General features: G+C 39.5%; 1 protein-coding gene across 1 annotated transcript in view; it reads right to left on the minus strand.

The window, feature by feature from the left end:
- Positions 1-1,760: 1,760 nt before the first annotated feature.
- Positions 1,761-23,497, minus strand: part of KAT6A (lysine acetyltransferase 6A) — a 34,307-nt gene continuing 12,570 nt past the window's right edge. Inside the window, exons 4-18 of the mRNA XM_014890858.2 lie at positions 22,709-22,817; positions 22,026-22,141; positions 21,696-21,777; positions 20,784-20,919; positions 19,249-19,562; positions 17,946-18,064; positions 16,343-16,458; positions 15,439-15,580; positions 14,831-14,992; positions 13,840-13,933; positions 12,395-12,626; positions 11,098-11,308; positions 9,737-10,426; positions 8,726-9,047; positions 1,761-6,831 (exon numbers count right to left, since the gene is read on the minus strand). Coding sequence (XP_014746344.1) covers positions 4,247-6,831; positions 8,726-9,047; positions 9,737-10,426; positions 11,098-11,308; positions 12,395-12,626; positions 13,840-13,933; positions 14,831-14,992; positions 15,439-15,580; positions 16,343-16,458; positions 17,946-18,064; positions 19,249-19,562; positions 20,784-20,919; positions 21,696-21,777; positions 22,026-22,141; positions 22,709-22,817 — 5,430 coding nt within the window. The 3' untranslated portion in view covers positions 1,761-4,246. The remainder of the gene's footprint in view (positions 6,832-8,725; positions 9,048-9,736; positions 10,427-11,097; positions 11,309-12,394; positions 12,627-13,839; positions 13,934-14,830; positions 14,993-15,438; positions 15,581-16,342; positions 16,459-17,945; positions 18,065-19,248; positions 19,563-20,783; positions 20,920-21,695; positions 21,778-22,025; positions 22,142-22,708; positions 22,818-23,497) is intronic.

A 23,497-nucleotide genomic window follows, 5' to 3' on the forward strand; every position in this document is an offset into this window, starting at 1 on the left:
GACATGAAATGAATAAGGTCAATAGAACCTCCTATAAGGAAGGAAGCACAGAAACAAATTCCTGACTCTCACTGCAAGATACTGCAGCTGTTGCAATAGATTAAACATGTAGCTGGAGTCCTGCCTTGCTCTAGGTGAAAAATCAATGTTTGGTGAAGCTGCTGAGATTCTCTGTATTTGGGGCAAAACAATTTTACATTCAAAGCTCAACTTAAGGCATCTATTTTTAGGTAAATTATTCTGGCTGACAAGCTGTGAAGATAAAAGATGCTGCAGGCCTCACCTCAGCTGCTGTAAACTTGGTCTGCCTCAGTCAATCTGCTTTCCTCTATTACTGGCAGAGATCGGATCCCAGCAAGGAGCTCTTTCCCTGAGCTAATTAAGTTGGTTCAGTTCTTTTTAGCTTTTTCTGAGTTATCTCACAGATGAGCTTTCAGAACTGCTGTAACCCTTTAAGATCATTCTCCATTCAGTTAGTTTCTTTCAAGAACCACAACTCTAGTCTCCCAGACAGTAGTTTGTTGCTGTAGGTTGCATTTAAACTCTTCCCTGCATACTGAGAGCTGGAAGCAGACATTTTGGTTCACCTATCAACTAATTTAGAGCAAACCTGACAGTGTTGAACAGAGCAACTCACCCCATGTCCACAGTATGATACCTGGCCGTGGCACCTCACAACCTGCAGGAGCAGCTGTTCACACCATGCTTTGTGGTACCAAAGGTTCTTGTTCTTCAAGACAGCCAGATTTCAAATCTGTTTTGGCTTGGCAACTCTCTCAAAAGAAAACAACAAAAAACAACACCAACAAAAAAAAAAAGAACCACAAACCGCTCCAACACCCCCCCCCCCCCTTTCCCCTATTTAGTTATTCTCCAATGGTAGGATTTGATAATTTGTTGGACAAGATTCTAAAAAGGAGGTCACCTTTTTCATGGCTCCCAAGTGTGGTTGTCATCAAGTCAGCCCACACAAACTGAGGCTGGGTTTTTTGTTGTTAGTTTTTAATTAACAACCAGTTAACAATGCAGTCTATTTGATCAAATAATGCTTTTTATAAGCAGCTTGCCTTCTTGAAGACAACCTTTTGACAGCACTTCTGTAGAAAAGCCTTTGGAAGGTTCTTGTGGCCACTGGGTCTTTCTATGGCTTGGGCCAGCCCTGGGACCACAGGAGGCCAAGGCAGTGGCTCCTTCCCGAGGTTTATCATGCTTGTCAGGGAAACTCTAGCATCGATCACACACATACTGGAACTGTGCTTCCCTCTAGCGTTGTCAGAACTCTGAGCTTGTGGAGAATGTGCAGCGACAGCAGGATGGCACCCCAGTGATCCAAATGTGCCTTAAAGTTGCACGGCAAACCTTGCTGGGTAAATGTCTCATTCTCTTCCTATTCGAGGTTCTCATTACAGATGAAAGAGCAGCTGAAAGGGATGGGGGAAACTTCAAACACACCAGTCCACTTTGAAAGGACCCAAGTCAAAATGACAAACTGAAGCTGATAAAAACCAAGACCATATTTGGTTTTGGCCAGCCTTGGCAGAAAGGAATTTGAAGGTGGTGATTTCTGGAAAAGCTTCAAGTTTGTTCTTCCTATTTTTTCTCTAATTATAAATTCTAGATAAAAATTAACAGGAACAAGAGATCTCGTAAATGAATTCTTTTGAAGGTGAAAAGGACCACAGGGAATCATACTCCCAGGACCAAGTGTTAGGGGCAGCATTCACCACTCAAATGGAAGAAAAAAAATTTACACGCACAACTGACATCCAAAATGGCTCAACATAATTTATTTTTTTATGTTAAAATGTACAGAGTTCTTTTGAAAGTACTTGCTAGAAAGGGGAAAAAAAAGTGATATTACATACAAGGAGAGGAAGGGAGACCATCCAGCCAGGAGCGTATGACATGGAGAATTACAAAGGCATCTAGGCACCCCCTTCCCCTTAGCTTACAAGTCACCATGAACAAAGTACAAAGAGGTTACAAAACAGGAAAAGCAAATATAAACAGACAGGAATAGACTCAGCTTCATTTGTACATGCGGCTTTTAGAGGCATCTGGAGCTCCTATTCACACACTCTAGAGATCTCTTTAAAGAGAATTTTATCTTTCTTAAAATAGTTTTTAATATTCTACAACAAAGATAAAAAATTTTAAAGATGGAATGAAATGAAAAAGCTCTTATTTTTAAAAGGCATCGAAGTCAGTAACAGTGAGTTTTTTTTTAATTTCTTTTAGAAGATTACCCAAGTTATCTTGCTAAAAATACATTTTTTTTTTTAAACAGAAGTGAAAAAATGGTAGGTACCAATATTACTGCGTTGGATAATTTCTTTTTATATATAGAAAAGAACTTTTTTTTTTCTCTACAATAGTTCTACAGTCACAAAGGTTTGTGGAAAAGGGAGCTGCCCAATTGATAAAAAAACCCATACAAAACCAAACCAAACATAAAGGCAAACAAACTAAATTCATGGCCCTCATTTCAATAGCTTCTCCTCCTGTCTCAGACCCACCCCCACCCCCAGGAAGCAGCGACACAGCTGAAGATCTAAGAAGAGAGGGCAGCACAGTGCGCTTTCTACACGGGTTATTTGGAACTGGAATATTATATACAGAGAAATGGGGTCCTACACAGCCTTGTATATGCTCAAAATTAAACAGAAATAAAAAGTGGAAGTCCTTTGAATTCTGCCTTGTATGGTTAGCAGTTACTGGAGGAAAGTCCATTTTAGTGCATCTGAAGAAACCCCAACTTTTAAATTCTTTTGGTTTAAAAACAAAAGGAATTAGTCTTATTAATGTGTCTGCAGTTCTACTTCATGTACAATAAAAAAAAAGAACTTTACATTAAAGGGTTGTCCCTTTTTGTATTAGGTGACATGCCAGCAGTGTAGCCAAAATTAACATAAACTGGATTTTGCAGTAATAAACAGCAAAATCCTGCCGCTTAGATCCTGCTATGATGTTGGGACGGTTTCACTGCTGTAAAAGAGGCTGATTCCCTTCTTTTCCCACACTAGATCAAATGTGTGGCTATTCCTATAAAATGGATATCAAACACAGTAAGAGAATCAGGAAAAACATCACTGACCCCCAGAAAGCGGCACATTCAGCAACTTCCTACCCCAGACCAGGAATGGAAGAGTGACAAGGACACCACAGGGTTCTCATCCCAGTCACCAAATGCACACTTTTTCTTCCAGCATTTCCCAAGCCAAGAGATTAACTGGAAACAGCTGCTTCTGAGCTCAGTCTGACTCAAAGGCTCAGAACCAAAACCCTCAGCATTTCCAAGTATGTACTAAAGCAGTCTGGGATCTCAGAGCTGTGGCTGACTCACAGGTCACCAGAAGAGCCTGGAACCATTTTCTTGTCCTAACAGACCATTACCCACCCTGTCCTCTTCACTACTGCCGAAGGGATACAGCACAAGTTCTCTCTTGAGATGCTTCCAGCAGTTCAGTGACAGAACATGTGTGCATGCATGCACATGTGTGTTCACATGCATGTCTGGGTGGTGAATGGGATCATTTAAAGTTACATTATATTTTCAGCATAGACCATACAATTTCAATTAACTCATCTACAAAAACACCAATGTGAATGGTTTATTGTTTACACCTAACTCCAAATTTTACTGAGCGTGAGGGAGTCAAGGAAAATTAAAGATTTTTCCTGACTTGCAGAAATAAAGATCTTCATTTATCCTCTGTGTCCCCTTCCAAATCTCCCAATAAGTGCCTCCTGCTAGAAGTAGGAAATGTTAGGTGGGGTTTAGAGGGACGAGTTGTTATTCTTTGAGATGTCAAACATTTTACATGGCTGCAGCACTAGAAACTGCATACAGAGGGGCACAGGGGAGGAAAAAAGGACATATATTGAAAAAAAAATTTAGGAAGATGATTTAGGAAGATCACATTACACATAGTCTGTTCACTTTGTCAGCAAAGTAAGGCTCTTTTTAAATTATGAGAAGATTTTGTGCATGTTTCCCCTCTTAAAAGTATCTGTGATTTTAGCTGTAAAATGTTTGACTATTGTGAAGAAAAGAAAAACAAACAAACAAACAAAAATCAAAAAAATAAAGATCAGGCTTCCTAAAAAATAAAATAAACCAAAGAAAATCCCTCTAAATCTACAGCAATATTTTAACTGGAAAAAGGTCCATTTTCTCTGGTTCGTCAGTATAAAAGGTTCCTTTATTTATATTTATTTCAGTTTCTAGGATGCAAGTTGATCTTGCTCATCTTCTCATGTATGGTCCATTAAGAGACTGCTTGGGCACCCCAGCAGCATTCATGTAGCTGTGATGGGAGGGGCCAGTGTACATCATGTTTCCATGAGGATTTGGCTGCATAGGCTGCTGGGTATAGGCCTGGCTCCCCATCATTCCCATCTGCATCTGCATAGGATACTGTGCTGTCTGATTCATGTAGGCAGGGTTACTATGGTAACTGCTGTTCATCATGGGCTGTGTCATTCTGTAGCTGTTCATGGCATTCAGAGTGTTCATATTCATGGAGTTCACGTTGTACGGGGTGGTTGGCATCAGGTTGACCCCCATGTTCATGCCCCGCTGCACAGCCAAGGTCCGAGGCCCAGCCTGCATGGCGACGGCGGGGGGGCTGCGGCCGTACAGCTGCTGCTGGTGCGCGCTGGCCGAGGGCAGGGGGGCGGATTTGGAGCGGATGGAAATGTGCCCCTTGACTGGCATCTGCCCCTGCAGCCTCTGGCTATGGGGAATACCAATATTGGTAGCAGACATATTACACTGAAGCAGAGGTGATGTGAGGTTCATGGTGGTGGACGCCAGGTTTGGTGGGGGTGTCATAGTGGCTTGTGCTTGTGGGGTGCCAGCCAGGGGGTGAGAGGGAGCCAGCTGAGCCAGCCCTGTGTTGGAAAGAGAAACGCTGGTTGCATAGGAAGTCACAGCAGGAGAATGGCTATAAGGCATGGCATGAGGATCCATAATGGTGTTTGTCAGTTGCTGCAACTTGGCTAAACTGAATGTGGCCGATGGTTGCGAATAGCTCCCAGCACCAAAATCCCCTGGAATCCTCTCATAGATACTTATGTTACCAGCACTGCCTGATTCAGGTATTTCCATGATCATAGGTGCTGGGGTGAAGCTGTTGTTCATGCTACACTGAGATAATGGAGGTTGCTGCTGGGGTGGAGGTGGGGGCTGTGGCTGCTGGGACTGAGGCTGCTGCTGTTGTGGCTGTGTGGTTGGTTGCTGGTTACTTGGGGGCCTTTCTACTACACAGCTCTGAGGTGACTTGATATTACAGTTTGCTGCAGGCTGGACACTGTTTTGCTGCATCATGCTGCAACTGCTGCCAATGTTTGCCATTTGCTGAGTGACAACACAACTGTTCTGAGTGAGGCTGCTAGAAGAAGACAGTCCTCCATATGAACAGCTGCTCTGAGAAGAGTTATTTCCACAAATGCTGCCTCCCATAGTGGAGTCATAGCTGCTGGGGTTTTCATAATTCTCTGTAGTGCTCTCAATGCTGCCAAGGTCACTGAAGCCACTATCCACCACCTGCTGAGAGTGGTCCGATACTGAAGGCACATCCATCATGGGGCTGGTCTCCATGTTCTGCATAGAGGGTGCGGACAGAGATCCTTGTTCAGGACTTATCTGTGTGTAACTGCTCTCCAGAGCAGGCACATTTGGGCTGCTGACAGAACGCACAGACTGGCTGGGGTGGGACTGAACAGAGGATATTGGACTGTTGTGTTCTGAGGCCTGGCAATCTTCAACCATTGATATCTGAGGATCCTCCTCAGTCTGGGTATAACTCTGCAAAGTCTGACAAGCTGCAAGAGTTTCTTCACAGTCCTGGTAAGCTACATCATGCTCATTGCTTTCCTCCTGTGTCAAAGACTGGACTGCTTGAACAGTTTCAAGATCTAGTTCACTATGAGGAATCTCCTCCTCTTCCTTTAATTCAATTAATGCCTCTTTATTACCTTGCTCTTCTTCACGATCATCTTCAGACCCAGGGACATGCTCTGAGCCCACTGATGTCTCATTGGAAGCCTGCTCTTCCTCAGAATCTGCCTCTGCTTCATCTTTTTCTTTCACATCTTCTCTACTGCTTGGTATGCTTGTTTCTAAAAAACATTCTTGCACCTGAGGCTCCTCCTTCACCCCTTCTTTAAGAGGGTGCTCCTCCAATTCTTTTTTCTTCAAAGACTCTGGATGACCATCATCTTCATCATCAGCATCATGATCTTCGTTTTGGTTTGTCACTATTGCAACTTCCTCTTCCTCCTCATGGTCATGTTCAGGTTCGTCTAATTCTTGCTGCTCTTCTTCCGATTGCCTCTGCTCTTCTAAAATCCGTGGCTTCTCCTCCACTTCCTCTTCTACCTCAGGTTCTTTTACTTCTGGCACTGGGCTGCTGTTGCTGTCCACAGGAGAAACTGCTCTTACTTCACTGCTGGCTGTATCTTCCTCTTCTCCCTCTCCTACCTCTTCTGCTTCCATATTCACATCTTCCTCTTTCCTTTCCTCAGTGACAGGCAGGTCTTTCTGCTCAACACATTCTTCTTTATCTGAAATTTTGGCCTTACGCCCTGGTTTTGAATTAGCTACCACTTCATCAACTATTTCATCCTGAACTGATAGTGGCACCTCTTCCCGGTTCAGTTTAAAACCTGGTTTTCGACCAGGCCTTTTCTTCCAGTGGACTGGTTTTCGGCTTTTCCCTTTTGGCCATCCCTTTTTCTTTTTCATAGGTGTGGAAGTATCTGGCTCAAGTGAAGAATCTTTTGCTTCACTATTCCTCAGCACAGATAACGGTTTCAAGGGTGGGTTATCTGAAAACACAAATTGAAAGACACTGTTCAAACTTTTTTTTTTTAACCTAAGCATTCATGGAAGCCTTGCCAAGCATGCCCAACATGTGTATCAACTTCAATATAAGCTTACGTATTTATAAGAATTTACTTATTAGCTTAGAAATATTAGTTTAGAAGGATCAAGGTCTGCTCATTAGCAGCATGTAATGTTGCACATTACATTTTCTAAGAACATCAATGTTTTCAAGATTTTCCATGTTCAAAATTCTGAGCCTTTAATACACAATTCAAATTAGGCTCTAAGCTATATAATAAAGTCCTGAAAAGACAAATAAATTTCTGCAACACTGTATTTTTGAATTGCCATAAGGCAGTGCTGTCCCTCTTGCCCAGCCTTATTTTTTACCAAAATAAAAAGCCAGCTGTTTATGATGAACATGTTTAGGTAACTGACAGCATACAGTATTTTCTCTAAAAGCATAACAGTTTTAATACGCATATGCAAAGGCATCTCCACTGAAGGCAAAAGCAGCCAACAGATATGGTGTGGCATCAGGAAGAGCAATGCTCTAAAATAATATGGTTACTACTTTATTGCTTCAGTGGTTCTGACCAATTTGCAGAAGTTCGGGGGGGGGGGGGGGAAAAAGCAACAGAAGTGAGACAAGGGAGCAGAAAGCACTAAATGAGAAGAATTTATAAAGTAGGTGAGCCAGAAATGTATCACTGTAGTATAACAAGGGTGTGAGTTAAAACAGTGGCTTTCCAAGTACCATTTTTGATCCCTGGTCACTTAAAGGGCTATTTGTAGTCTGCAAAAGATGGTCAAAAATCACTGATTTATTTTATAAAAGAATATGCATCCACTGCATCTCCACCAGAAAAGAAGAACACAAATGAAAAAGACTTAAAGCAACTGATCTAAGAGATCTGTCTTTGACTCCATAGTCTTAATTATGGTGCTGGCGTATCACAAAAACATATTTAATGAGTAATCTAATCACAACAGAATTTAAAAAAAACAATGGCGTAAGATGACTGCGCATATATTCCCACCAAGCAAACTTCATGCTGTCTGCACGTTTGCACTAAAACTAGATAGTTATATGCTGTAGTAAGGACTTAAGGGTAACTGATGCTAAACCTGGCTATTATTGTATTAATCCTTTTAGCATTACAGTACTTTGAAAGGAAAATTCTTCTCTGGTAACCACAGGCTAATTGAAAGTCATCAATTAATGAGGCAACAATTTTTTCTTGTGTGATAATGACACCATACTTAATTTTCACACAGTTGTTCATTTTTATTTTGCTGACTGCTTTGCACCGTGTAGCCCATCAAAGCAGCAGGACATCTAATAGCCATAAAGAAGATTGCTAATGGAGTATCTGAATGACAGGTGGGTCTTCTGAATTGTCAGTGGACTCTAAGCAACCAGTCACAACCAAATTACTTTGTTTTATGAACTGAAGGTTCAGAGAACTTTAAGGAGATATGAGAAGCTATAAGATATGTGAGTGAACATGCAATGTGACCAAGAAGAGGATGTCAGAAGAGACAATTTAAGATTTCCCTTTGTTATGGAAAACTGGGGGCTTGCCAGTTCATTTCCGTTTTATTTCTGTAAGTGACTCTGCTGCAGTTTTTTCCACAATTACAGATACCAATTCCATTAGGAAAGCTGAATCAGAAAGATAGCCTGCAATCAGTTCATTGCCAGTAAGATAGTTAAGTGTATGCACCACATTTTCATAAAACTAGGCAATGTCTGAGGCTAGTTTGACTGGTAATTTATGCCTAACCTACATTTCAGCTGGAAGTTGCAAGCCAAAGAAAGCAGCTGGCTCTGTCGTGAGCTGTTATCATCCAACAAAACCTATCAAACTTTCACCAGCATACCACCATACATACCATTATTGTCATCAGACTCCTCCTCATCTCTGGACTTCCTCTTAGAAGAGGGTCTATGCCTGAGCGTGTCTGGTTGGGCTAAGTGCTGAAAGTATCCACTCGATGACAGTTCACTCTCCTCCCCTTCGTCCTCCTCCTCCTCCTCCTCTTCCTCCTCCTCAATCTCAAATGTAGGCTCTAATTGAGGCATTGGTCGTTCAGAGTCTGAGTCCTCAAATGGTTCATCCAGCACTTCTGTGGTTTCTGAGATTGTTTCAGTGACAACACTGCTGTTGTGGTGCTTACGCTTGCGGACCCGCCTCTTCCGATGAAGAATCGGTTTCTGAAAGTGGAAGGTGGGAAAAAGAGAAGATATTTTATCATGTGTAATAGAAATGAAACACCAGATAAATACAAAACATGAACAGCAGAGAGTTCCCTTCTAGAATCCAGAATTCACTAGAAATACTGTCTGGCACCTGCCACTAGTTAGAATTTAAACAGCTGAAGCCAACAGTCCATCCATAACAGCTGGAACTTTAGACATTGCAACACAGATGTGAACAGCTTAGAAAAATGTGCAAAAATTGTGCAGAAATAGTGCAGCATCCCATGAAGAAAGCATTTGCTTTAGACATACTGATAGAATTCATATCTCCATGGTAAACAATTTCAAAGACTTTACACTCTGATTTCAGTTGTTTAGAGAACATTTGTGTTTTGCAAGCTTCTTTCATAAGTAGGACTGTATCTATTTTGCATGAAAAACTTTAATTAAGTTAGAAAAAAAAATCAAAAGCATAAGATAGAAGCTAGAATAAAAAAATCCTCAAACTTCTACCTCTGATTCACCAAAAACCACCACTAGAAAAAGTACGCAGGAAGTACCCTGCAGAGAGAGTTCTGGGAACACGTGCTCCCTGTACACTTAACACAGACCTTATGAACTGCACCATCCTTCAGAAATCCCCAACATACTGACAAAACTGACTGGATAACATAGTCAAAAAGAGCAAGAAATAAGGCACACACCTTTCGTTTCAATGTTGGCTTGGTGAGAACAGGCGGAGAGCTTGATCGAGGACTCACAGGCTCATCTTCCTCTTCACTGCTCTCACTAAAACACCTCAGAAGTGCCCTATCACTATCACTGTAGCGCCGGGGTAATCTGCCACAGTCCTCTGGGAATCTACATTTCAGTGGCTCTGTGTTCTTTTTCAACTGCCCCCTCCACCTTTCCATACCTTCACTGTGCTGCCGACGGGGAGTTGCAGATTTTTCACCTTTGCCATACTGTCCCTGGGAAGCTGCAGATTTTTCCTCATCTTCAGCATACCGGCTTCTTGAGGCTGGAGATTTCTCCTCGCATTCACCACATCTTCCTTGCAAGGCCACTGACTTCTCCTGACAGTCACTACACCGGCCTCGTGAGGCTGCTGATTTTTCCTCACATTCACTGCATCGTCCACTGGGAACTGCTGTTTTTTCCTCGATGGGCAATGCTGGCTCCTTCTCACAAAAGGGCTCATGAAGTTTTTTGCTCTTGCGGTTCCACCGACCTCTTCGTGATGGCTGACTGTTTGCAGGAAGACTATCCAGAGGAAAAATGTGCTTGTTTGGCCGTGCAGAATTTGCTGGAGCAACAATCTCTGGCTTTTTTTCACTCTCTGCTGGTGAGTAAGGCTCTTGCTCTTTCTTCTCCCATGACACAGATTTTACCATCTGATTTAAATAAGAACAAATAGATTTCACACTTCCTATTACAGCATAAATGTCTGTCCTGAATTTTGATTTCACGTAAGTGTTATAGCAAAAAGTCAGAAAAGTTTAACAGAAGTGACTTTTAAAAATCCTGGATTAAAAAAAAAGATTTTACCCTTAAGAGATCTATGTAGTGCTACTTGCTACTCCTTTCCTCAGAGGTGATAATATACCTCACTTAGCTTCCCCACTAGTCACTTCAGTCAGCCATTCATTCATGGTGTGCCAGAATGCTAACTTAACCTTGCTACACTCAAACACAGTATTTGTACAATTTTCAATTAAAAAAGTGAGAAAAACCCGAAGCTACTTTTCCATTAAAATGCACAATTAGTTTAATGTAAACACAGTAACACTAGATAATCTGCCTCTTAGTATTCTACTCAGTCCTCACCACCTGATGCAAGAGTGCAACTGCTTCAAGAACTGTTCTCTTAGACTGTGCCTCGATGTCTTCTCTAGTTTTATTTTCTAATCTGAAATCATAAAGATACATAAACTAACCATGACTACATTGCTTTTTATGATTATGACAAATGCACTAGCTTCACATTTGAAATTCTGGTAGTGCTGCCTCCAAAAGCATGAAGTATAAACTACAAGCCACACAGATATAAGAGATTCACTCTTACACTGGTCTCTGGATCCTTTTCTTTCTGCTTTTGTTGCTCTTCATTTTCCCCATCCTCTGTTTCCTCTTCTTCATCTTCAGAGACAACTGAGTTGGAAACTATAACAGGTGTCCAACGCAGACATTCTGCATCCACATCAATAGGTCGGACATTAGTTCTAAGCTTTGCCATGTGTTCCTGGATAAGCTTCTCACGACGAATGATCACAAATCTGAACAGCAATAACACTCTGATCAATAACAGGTGACATACTGTACATGTTGCCATGTAAAACAGATATATTACAGAAATTGTGTTACTTATTACTCTCAATCAGTGGTGCCACAAGTACTTCACAGAGAACAGAAACTCATTAAAATAGTACAATTTGCAGTACCATCTGACTACCAGAGAAAGCATCTTACAACTGAAGAAAGTTCTTTCCACCTCTTGTTAATGGTAAAGCCATTATCCTTCCCATGGGTAACATTCAGCTGCATTTTTATTATGGACAAGGAGTATGCCATTTGGGGAATGGGCAATATAAGGTGAAAGCTACTGAAGAGAAATAAAAGCACTTCTCAAGAAAACTTGCAGTCCCACTACCATGGTGCATTTTATTGAAAGGTCTGTGAGAAATATCACTGGCTAAAGGCATATTGTGAGTTGAGGACATAAAACTATTCTCAAGTTTTCCAAATAGGTTTCAACTTTAACACAAACACAATAGAATACAACCCCACTCACCAAATTGTTGTGGTCTGAAACAAGACTAATTCCCAGTATTTCACCTGACTTGTTGGCTGAGCAAGCAGGCTACCTCTATTCTATACTGACACACTTCATCTCTCGCAGTGATCTGTCCCACTCTTCAAGCATCCCATGCTAATCCACACAGTTTATGGCATTTTTGAGACATAGAGGAAAGGAAGGAAACAACTGTCTGCTCATTCACTGAAAATAAGGAGCAGGTCTGCTTCTAGAGAAGGGAAGTTGCTGTGCTTTCTCTATTTGTGAGTGCATTAGACTGATTTGGCTGAGGGAATCCCCAAAAAACATGATCAAAAAAGGAACATGCTCTTACAGCAGCAAATTACTCAAAATTCCACATTTGCAATACTACACAGCTGGACATCTGAGCCAGCTTTGGCACGGAATGATTTTTGCATTGCACATGAGTACCATAGTCCCAGTATCTGGACACTAAAGTCTTTAGTAAAATCATGTTTATTAGCTATGATTTGCCTTCAAACACCATTAAATTTCAATGAAATACATCTGAAGGTATTTGAGATTACAACGGGTCTCCTGTACTCACTGATCACTACGGAAGTCAAGCATTCGTAGATGATGCAGAGTGGAAGTGATATCTTGAGGGCAGATTCCAGTCAGCTTGCTCAATTTCTTGATGCTTAATTGCTTGTCACGTTGATGATAAAGGCACTCCAATATTACACTTTTCCAATAAGCCATATATGACAGGCGCCCCAGGTCTGACAGGGGCTTCTCTGGTGATCCTGCTTGACCCTCACGCTTTGAAAGCAAATAGCCTAAAGATAAACAAGAAAAAAGTTTCAAAATATTAGCTTCTTTTTCCACCCCCACTTCTACAAAGACCTCATACAAATAGCTTAGTGCTTACAAGTTGTAGACAACATCTCTGAGTGATACTTCGAGTTATTGGGCCAATTTTTTATTTACTTGTTTAAGCTCCTGTTATTCATTGATTGAGTACGAGATTTCTGAACTCTGCTGCCATCAGATACTGACTACAGGTAATGCCACGAGATGGCGCAGGTGCCTACCAAGAAACTACACCAAGCCTGAAGCACAACTGCAATAGCAATTTTGGAAATGAAGAGGAAAAACACACTCTTAAAACTAATATGACTAATAATTTTCTTGAAAATTCTGTACTGTCAAACTTCAGGACCATACTGGAGAATATCAAGCTCCATTCACAGAGATGTCATTAATTTAAGACTGTGATACATTGTACATGTTCAAAATGGAAAAAGATGTCAAATGTGCCTTCTCACCGCTGTTCTACCACAACCTGCATTTGTTGATTTCTCAAGACACATCCTTGAGTTCTTTTGCTTCACCAGTATTTTCAGGAGAACAAAAACTTATCTACAAAAGATATAATTCTGATATAATTCTACCAGTAGAGTTTTCCTCTGAACATTAACTCCAAAATCTGTATGTCCACAGATAGGGCTGTATTAAATTGCCCGAGGCATAATAAACAATGTATAATTACAGGGGTTAGTTTTCCATGATGTTACTGAGATAAGTGTATGAATCTCAGAATTATCTGAGCATTCAGAGCTTAAGTATGTCTGGTTTTATTGCTCTCAAAGTTAAATTAAAATGTAAGACACTTTTGCTTAAGACACTCATTCACCTACTCAAGTGGCTTAAGATTCTCACAGACCATACAGCCTTACCACTGGCTTTCTCTATAAGGACTTATATGCACAAGACAAGCTTCTGCTAAAATCAGTATACTGACACACGCCTTTAGTTTCTACCTTAAGTTGCTTACCCAGAAAACACCGGAATTAAGGGGGAAAATGATCAAATTGTCTTTTGATCTGAAGTTCCAACAAAAAGAATAAATGGTGAAGTTCAGATGATTTTAAAAGCTTTATAAGCCTTTATCCTGAGATGTGTTTTATTTTGAAAAATATCCGCTTCTACTGTTAAGTCCTTCAAAATAAGAAAAGATACGCTAAAAAAAGTAAAGAAAAAGTTCCTTACTGAAGTCAATTAGGAACCTGCCATAGCCCTTACGCTGGTATTGTGGAAGAATCATTATACAGGAAACATTGTACTTCTGTTGGCAGTGTTTTTCCTGTTGGAAAAAAAGCATCATATTGAAAAAACAGATCAGTGAGAAATAGTGCAAGTTGCCCTGTAAAAGTGCCTAAATAGTTCTATGGGAAAAAGTCAGATAGGAAGCCACAGTCGAAGTTTCTTAGGAACAATAAAGCCAACGAAAGACTTCAAAGAGACAATATTAAAACTCTATAATCATTTCAGATAAGAAAAGCAAAAAGAATGAAAACTTGACATAACCTTCTGCTTAGACAGTATACAGTAAAGAACATGGGCTGCAGAGAAGATAAATTCTAAGAATAAATCTGAAGGCAGCTAAACTCATTGCAAAAGACTGCAATAGTCCAGTGATTCTTTAAAATATTACAAGCATAAAATACCAAAATCCTGTCTCATATCTGCTGAATACTAAAAAAAAAAAGCTTCAAATAAAACTATTTTAAAATAATTGAAAAAATTAAGGATAAAAATCTTAAGGAAAGTCCTATCTGAAATCCGTTCCCTCAAAATAAGTAAAAGGCTTCAAATCAGGTACAAAGTTGCCAAACCTGTTTGGAAAACAACATATATACAGAATAAAATATGAGATAAATAGAATTATCAAGGAGTTCTATCTATACAAACAGTACTACCCAATCTCCACCAAAAGCACAAAGTAATTTGAGAAGTTTTTTTAACTACTAGCTGCAGTACAATTTCCTTAGCAAGTATATGCTATTTAGCGTTACAGGAAACTTGGGTTTACTAACTGGTGGTCTCCAAATGTAATATAAGTAAAACCTGGTTGCAACAGATGTCTATACCTATATTACATAATTTATTATATAAAATGCAAGAGCCTAAATTACAACAATTGAAAGAATCCAAAGCAGCACTGCTCATCATACCAAACAATTCGTGCCCAAATACTTACCTTGGAAAAGTAGCCAACAAGGTGACAGCCCTTAACATCATTCTGTGTCAGCACATAAAAAAGAAATGGTTCCACATCGTAATAGAGAGTCTTGTGGTCCAAGAAGAGTTTAGCTAACAAGCACAAATTCTGGCAGTAGATAGTGCTGACATTGCCATCAACCTTAGAGACATGAGGAAAAGTTCTGTCACTCAGTTTGCTGTTACACAAGGACAGGCTTCACCTGAGTATCCCTGTACATTTCAAGTGCCTTAACATGAGAGAAGACTTGTCTGTCACAGGTAACATCTCGGAGGACTTAAAACTGCCACAGAATAGAGGCTGTGACAAAGTCACTGTTACATCCAATAGCTTAAGACAAAATTGAAAATTAATTTTTGTAAAATAAAAATCCCAGATTTTTACAAAGTGAGTCTTCTGTGTTTTACAGATGAATAATCTATACACAAGGTCAGTTCCTACTGGCTGCTTGCTTGTTGTTCTTCAGTCTTGGAAACTCAGTGTTTCAAGAATGAAGATTTTTAGGACTATGAAAAATTTATCATATGATTAGGTGCTGAGGACCCTATTTTATAGATAAAAGTGAGTAGCTTCATTTTCTAACTTACCTCAAACACTGATATATTATTTTTTCTGTAAATTTCATTGGCTGGAGGATGAAACCAGCCACATTTTTTCATATGCTGTTGGAGAATAGTTCTGCTTTTCATATATTTTAGGCAGAATTCACAAAGGTACAACTTCGGTAGCCTGTAAGCAAAGATAAAAAAAGAAGAGAGACTGAAGGCAGATACCTTTGTATAAATTTCCTCACTCCTGCCAACAGGGAACTTGATGAAAAACTCAATATACACTGACCTTGTGTGTGTGGTAATGAGGGCAAAACCACCTTACCACGGTTAAAGTCATGACACTATTCTGTAACAAATGCACATTAAAAAAATGCCCTTAATGGCCTGCAAAATTACATTTACATTATTAAGTTATGCGAGGAGAAGGATTAAAATCCTAGGAAAAAAACGGTAACCCCTCCCAGTTTTGCACTAATGATACTACGATGGATGAGTTAAATATGTACATACCCTTGAGTGATAGGCTACATCACCACCTACCCATTTGCTTTAAAACCATATTACATACTGCACTGACATGAACAACTGGAATGCAAGTATCCCAAAATTCTTGTGATTTAACTCCATTTATATACTCTAGGCAGGAATGTCTTTGTACAGCTAGAATAAGTCCTCATGACAGACCACATGTTCTTATTAAATGGCAGACTAAAGAGTTTCATTAAATTTTCTTCCTCTAGCTATAGCTGTTACAAATCATTCCTCTTTCTGAACAAAGTACAGAGTTTGCAGTTCAGACAATTTGCAAAGTTCTTAAGCAAGAGAACAGCAAAGCAACTATATGTGCAACACAGCAGAACAAGCTTTCAGACAGCAAAATGTAGAAACCAGCTGCAATACAGCTGTCCCATAAACACTGAAGAACAAAGAAGAGTCTTACCTCGAGTATTCCTGTGGATATGGGGAGGAGTACCAGGTCTGGATTTCATACTTGCCAAATTCAATAACAGAAGGGCAGCGGACTTGTGGATCAGGGGGCCCAGTCACCCCTACTTTCTATGCAAGGGGAAAAAAACCCAAGTTTTCAGGAATTTCCAAGTGAAATACTTTTAAGATTAAATAAATTAAAACATTTTAATCTACACAGACCATCCTGCTTGAACTCACTGGTAATTAAGACTATGCAGATGTTGCTCTCTGACACTAAAAACCAGTACGTCACACTTCAAGCAACCATGTGATTCACAAAAAGAAAGAATTAATAAACATTATCAAAACATGTATCTCCACTACAATTCACAGTGTTGCATGTCATAATTTTAAATACAAATTAGTAGAAAGCGAAGTTTTTGAGTCTCGCTTTAATTTTCTTTCTTGTTGCTTCAATAGTGAAGAACAGAAACATGAACTGCTCCTGAGGTTAAAAACTAGAATATGTGAGTATTTAGCATCACACATTAGTGTCTTCCCAGCTCTGAGACTAGACGTACTACTGTGAATATAGCAGCTACCTGCTTATCATCACAAGTGCTGAAGAATTAAAGAAAAGCCTCATATTTATTAGAAGAAAAAAAACAGAAAATAGAGTCTTTTTAAACTTCTTATACAACCTTTATTTCCCCTGTCCCTCTGATAGTAACTGTATATTTTATAGCAACTAAAAATAAGGATACTAAATTATCTACTTTAAAAGAAAACAAATGCTTTCTCAGCTCATGAAGATTTTATCTCAAAAGACTGTCACTCACAGAATTATAGAAATCTAACTATTCCTACTAGCCTTGCATTATAATATGAACAACCTGGACTGAAGTTACTAACAAATGAGAACACTTCATGCAGGAGGTCAGCAACTAATGTGAAGAGTACCAGTGAATAACTTATATGCAAATTTATGCTAGCAGAATGAGACAGCTATACGCAGGACAATGGGTTAGTGTTTGAAAGGGAACATTCCAAATGAACATCTTGCTAAGCTTCCTAAGCAGGACTGGAATCAGCAAAAGTCACCTCAGGATCTAGTCCTAGGCATCCACATTTTGTGGAGCTCTAGATGAAAAGGAACAACAACCTCTATTGGTAAGCATCTAACAATGTGTACACAGACACAAACAGCAATGCTCTATCCTGTTCCCTAAGGAGTTAAAGTATCTAGAAAAAGAATGCTTTAACTACTCAGACTCTGTGTGACCCATGCTGCTAGCAAACCATCCCATATTTTATTGTTTTCACAGTCCACATGTTTTACCAGCTAGTTAACAGTTCTGAGAAGACTAAAGCCACAGCCTCCAAAGGCTTTTTAGCCACCTTAACCTCTTACACTCTTATGCTCACTTTTATATTATTATCCTTCAGCTCTCTTCAGATCAGTCCATTACTCTCAAGCAGCAGAAACCAAGCACATTAGTTTCTGTGACAGACTGACGCATCCGAAGTTTGCATTTCTTGTTGTTATTTTGTTGTTGGGGTGGTGGTTTTAGATTTGTTTAAATTTCTTTTACAGATATAGTACTTACTGCCAGACACTTAAAATTTAACTTTACCTGCAGTGCTTGTTCCTGAATATCTCGAAACAATTCCATGTCTTTTTCATTTAAGACATCCTGGCTTCCAAAAAACCGCTCCTCAGTTTCTTGTTTTCCATCCCAGCCATCCTGATTGTCTGTAAATGAGAGAGAAAACTGTGTTCACCTACATTTCCAAAAAGTATTTGCTTTTAGTGCAGTGACAAACAACATCTGGCTGTATTCACACACTGTGCCAGGTTTTTTGATGGGATTTTCTATTCAGGTTTGGGACTATAAAGGAAGAACACGTTCTAGATTTGGGACCACGTAAGCAGTACTGTCCTATATTTAAGCAGGTTCAAATGTCACCACCTAGATATTCATAGTACCATGAAGGCATAAATGGCTTACCACTAAGCCTTTTTTTCACAAACAAGGATCACAGCTATTTAAATGCCATATATGGTAAAACCAAAACCGAACACCTACATTCATCACCTTAGAAACACCCCTTCAACAAAAACAAACAAACAAACCTGAACAAAAAACCCAACAAAATCCTCTAGACACTTCACGTCACTCCCAAAACATTAAGTCATATTGCTGTTCTTCCAGCACCAGTCACCGGGTTAATGCAGGTAACTATTCTAAAGGTGTAAACAGAGTATTTTATTGTGGAATATTTCCCACTGCCTGCTTAGGAACAATTCAGAACCATTCAACAAAACTGTAAATATCTGAATACAGAAATTAAATAAAGGTCCAGGCATAGATAGTATCTTAAGCTAGAAAAGCAGAAAAAGCCAAGGAAAGCAAACTGCATTCCAAAGGGAAGGGATAGTTTTCAGCAGTAAGATGCCAAGCAGCACAAGCAGGCTCCTCTATGGCTGAGAAAATTAAGAAACATTTGCACGCATCCATAGACTGGAAACTCACAGGTCTGTCGGAGTGGTTTTGGTCATCTATTTTCCATTTCATACTTCTACCTTGCTGCTCCTAATTTTCATGAACCACTGCCTATGTTATCTCTTTCAAATGTGACATTATTAAGCCCATTTCCTAGGCTGTCTGCAAATGCCTCCTTATCAATGGGCATTCTACCTCACTGTAAACATTTAACCTCTCATCACACCTTGCCATTATATATAAAGAGGCTAAGGTCTCCAGGATCAATTCCTTTTTCCAGCTCATATTCTACCTCAATGCACGAAATATTCCAGTGTTAACTTTCAGCTTGAAGTTTCCATCCTCTAACAATTCCAGTCACGTCAACATCCTATCCTTTGAAGATTTGCTTAGTATACAGGATACTTACACTGGCAGGGTGAAAAATCTTTACCTGTGGGCCATTCTGAAGTGCTAGACTTCCTGGTACCCTTTTTCCTGATCCTATACTGCTGAGAATAGTCTACCACTTCTCCTCGAGCTTTTCGTCCATCAGGGGAGGGAGTGAAGAATTTAGTAAGGCCATCTATAAGCCCTTTGGTTTTCTTGTTAAACTTCAAGGCGTTGCTGCCATCTCTGCAGAAGTCCAAGACATCTGTCTGTTCCAGGTATCCTCCTTCTGATGATGCTGACTGGCTGGACAGAGCCATCTTACGCTTCCGACCCCGACCAGGACCAGTGCGAACTTTGCTGAAAGGACCTTTTGAGCTAAAGGATGAGAAGGGGAAAGATACGGTCAAAAGATGTGGTAAGATGGCCTACCATCTTCTTTAACATATTTATCAACCACGCAGAAACGAGAGCTGAAGAATTTAATAATACAGGAGTCATCAAGAGTCTGTGTCCCCTAGAGGAGACAGGATTGAAACATCTCAGTAGAAGTACTGTACTATTTTTTTCTACATTGATCATTGTCAAATTAATTTGAGTATAAACAATAGATTTTCACCAAATTTAACACAATATCAAATTTTAAAATCAGTAACCAGAATGAATACATTGCACAAAAGGCTTCAATTTATGCAATCATTAAACAGTTTTCCTTTTGCTCCTCTAAATAATATTGAGAGTTCTTCTATGCAGAGTTATTGTACTGACTGAAAAAAAAGAGAGTTTAATAGAGATGCTCCCTCTATGTTTTTAGAAGCATTAAATTTTGTAAGGTTGTTTTCCAGAACATCCTCTGGTGCTATTGGTTAGAATCAACTGATGGTTCAACTGGTTTTCTTAGCTGATCTCACGTCCAAAACTTACATTCTTGTGACATACTCCTTCACTGTTTTGTACCCTGAAAAGCCCAGAGTGCTGCATCACAACCAGCACTGCACAGCAATCTTAATTCAAGGAAATTGCTTTGGCTGAACAGTTATCCAAAGAATTCCTGCCCACCCAAATCCAATTCCCAGACAACTAGCTAGCTGCCACACAACAACCACGACAAGGCTGCAGCAACACAATCTGTCTCGGCACAGTAGAGCTCTCAACAAATGCAGAAACATGTGGAATGGAAGCAGAAAGGGGCCAAATATTTTCTGGCAGCAGTGTCAGATTAAATGTATGTCAAACAATCTCATATGGTTTATTGTGATTACTTAACTTCTTTAAACAACAGGAAGGGTTCTCGGGAAATGCAAAGCAAGGCAATTATGCTAGAAGAAGGAGGCATCCAGCAACAGAGATCACACGAACAGCAAAATTTGCCTATGACTATAAGGAATAGTTCAAAAATAAACAGTAATTTACTACAAAGAGTAAAAAATCTTGAGTCATAAGAAGCACTAAGGTTACTTCTAGTCTTTCACAGCCCTTCTCAGAAAATGAACAACTCTTAACTGTAAAAGAAAACTTCTCACAAAGTAAACTAGAGACTTCAGAAATACCCACTATCCTACAGAATCTCACATCTTACTCTTCCTTATAGAGACTTACGTTGTATTTTGATTCTTTAACCTGTTTTTGGGACGTCCTATTGGGTTAGCATAGCGTCTTTTTATCTGTGCTGCTTTCTTCTGTAAAAGTTTTCTTCCCTTCTTCCGTGGTCGACATATTTGACATATCCACATACCTATAAGACACAAGTCCCCATCATCAAACGCATGAGACATCTATACAGGACAAAAGGGAGAAATGCAGCCCACAGGCCTTCTGAGATTATGGGTAGGAACAGTACCAAAGGCACTGATTATCACATAGACGTGTAAGAAGAATTATGCATGTGCTTCAACAATCTAAACTCAAGTCCTGTTAATATTCCCCCAGCCCCCAAAGAGTTCCATACACAAAAAAAGTTTCCTTAATTGGCAGTACATCATCAGAAAACCATAATTTAATGGTCAATTATCCCATTATCTGCTTATGACTATACTACTTCCAACTATCTTATATACAAAAGTTTTCTTCAAACTACCAAGGAAGAATATTCCATAGATAATCTGCTTTCTGATTGGAAAGAGAAGTTCATTTGTCCAGAATATTCCATTGTCCAAATGGATACCACTTCAAAAATATAGGAGTTGTTGCTTTCTTTTGTACAAGGCTATTCATGGAAATGAAAGCTGATCATTTTAATCTGTAGGGACCACTTCTCTTCCTTCAAACCTCAAGATTTTTTTTTTTTCCAAAACCCTTCACAGAGAGTAATGTACAGGAAACAGGAGATAATGAAAAAAACCTAGATGCAAAGTTCTGACCCTTGTTTGGCTTCCAATACCTGAAAGGTAATTCCATTAAAAAAATGAGCTAAATGTAGCTAAAAGAGGACCAAATAAGTGGAAGCACTGCCTGCGCATTGATCTCTTCCAACACCATCTTAAATTATCCTTTTCACCACAAAATCCTCACCTTTTGGCATCCTGGTAAGAGGAGGATCACAGCATTCCATGTGAAAGCCACGGTCACAGGAGTCACAAAATAGCATGTTATCCTGTTGAAGACAGATAATCTCTATAGGTGCATCAGCATCAAGCCCCCCGTTAATTTGTCACAATTTCAGAGAACAGGCACATAGTTTTCAACTACAGACAATTCAAGGTATTTCACAGGTCTCAGAAAGACTACCAGACTAAAATAAAAGCTGCAGATATTTGCCTCTTCAATATTTTTATTTTGCAGTTTAATGTAACAGCCACAAAACTGGTATCCTCTTCATTCAATCCACACTCCACTACTCACAGCATTTTTTCCTTGATCTCTACAGGAACTGCATGTTTTGCATTCAATACACTGCCATCGCAAGGCTTTCACTCGAACTGTCAGCTCTGGAGAGAACTTCAAACAGGACGGATGACCTAGAGAAAAAAGAGAAAATTTTACTGGTAAAATCATTATACTTCTGTTAATGGTCATAGATAGCTCACATAGAGGCTACTTTATCAATTATGCATTCCCCTGCAGAACTTTGGTTATTCAGATACTCCTATTTTTAGATGCTTCTATTCTTACCTACTTATAACACAAACTAATGCCCTAGATAGCAAAAAGCAGGCCCACATACAAAAGAACCTAAAGATAATTCTTCATAACTGAATTGAGAAACATGGTGAAACTGGTCTTCATTGCCACATTTAAAAAAAAGCTTCCAGGAGCCATATTAATTATTTGTGCTAGGTTAACTTAGCTGTTTCCCCTCTGGCAGCCTAAGATTCGGCTGAACTAACTGTATTGTATGCCACAGAAGCATATTCCTCACACGTCTGGGTCAGCAGGAGTGACTACATTAGACTTCTCTGTCTTAAGTGGCAAGATTCTTCCTAGATGCATACTCCCTCTGTGCGTGGGGCAGCACCAGGCAGCGTAGCAGCTTTTCTGTATCCAGGGAAGGGGTAACACCAGCACCCCTGTAAATGGTCACCTACCACTGTTGCCACAGTCAGCACAAGAGATGAGCTCTTCAGGTTTCTTCTCCCGATTTTGCTCTTTTGTACCAAGGCAGAAACTGCAAATTGGAATTGGTTCAGCAACCGGCTGTGAGGAAAACAGACAGTAAGAGCACTGGGTATCTCAAGGGAGCAAACTGTAATACACAAAATGACACAGATGTTTATATATCACATAAACATGATGTAATACACATCACGTCTCAAAGATTTTACCTGGTTCTGACATTCAATACAGCACTAACTGAACAGAAGTTAGTACTCCAAAGTAAAAAAAACTGTACAACTATTAACACTGTTATGAAAAACTAAAATCTTCCTGCAGAAAATTATGTGAGTATGCTATTTAGCAGTCACAAGCAGATAAGGTGTGATCTCTCTGAAAACGTTATGGGGGGAGTTAGACATTATGTAACAAAAAAAGATTTATTTAAGATGAGGTACAGCACTAGCAAAATAAGAAATAGATATGAATTAACCAATAATACATTTGGACTGGAATAAGCAGGACATTTTTAAATTTAAGGACTAAAGTTCAGCCTCATCACAGATGTAGCAAGTGCAATAAGTGTTTGTTTCAAAGTGGTACTTGATCAACTAATAAGAGTGAAAGGATAGCTTAATTTAACATTAAGTGCTTGATTTCATTATCTAGAAAATTCTTTCTAATCCAAATCTGCATTTAAATCCTGTGATTTATAGCTTCCAGAGCAAAAATGTACACAAAATTGAATTTAAAAATACAGTAAAAATATGCTAAAATCACAT

The sequence above is a fragment of the Sturnus vulgaris genome, chromosome 28 (assembly GCF_052056855.1).
Source record: "Sturnus vulgaris isolate bStuVul1 chromosome 28, bStuVul1.hap1, whole genome shotgun sequence".
In the NCBI taxonomy this organism is placed as follows: Eukaryota; Metazoa; Chordata; class Aves; order Passeriformes; family Sturnidae; genus Sturnus; species Sturnus vulgaris.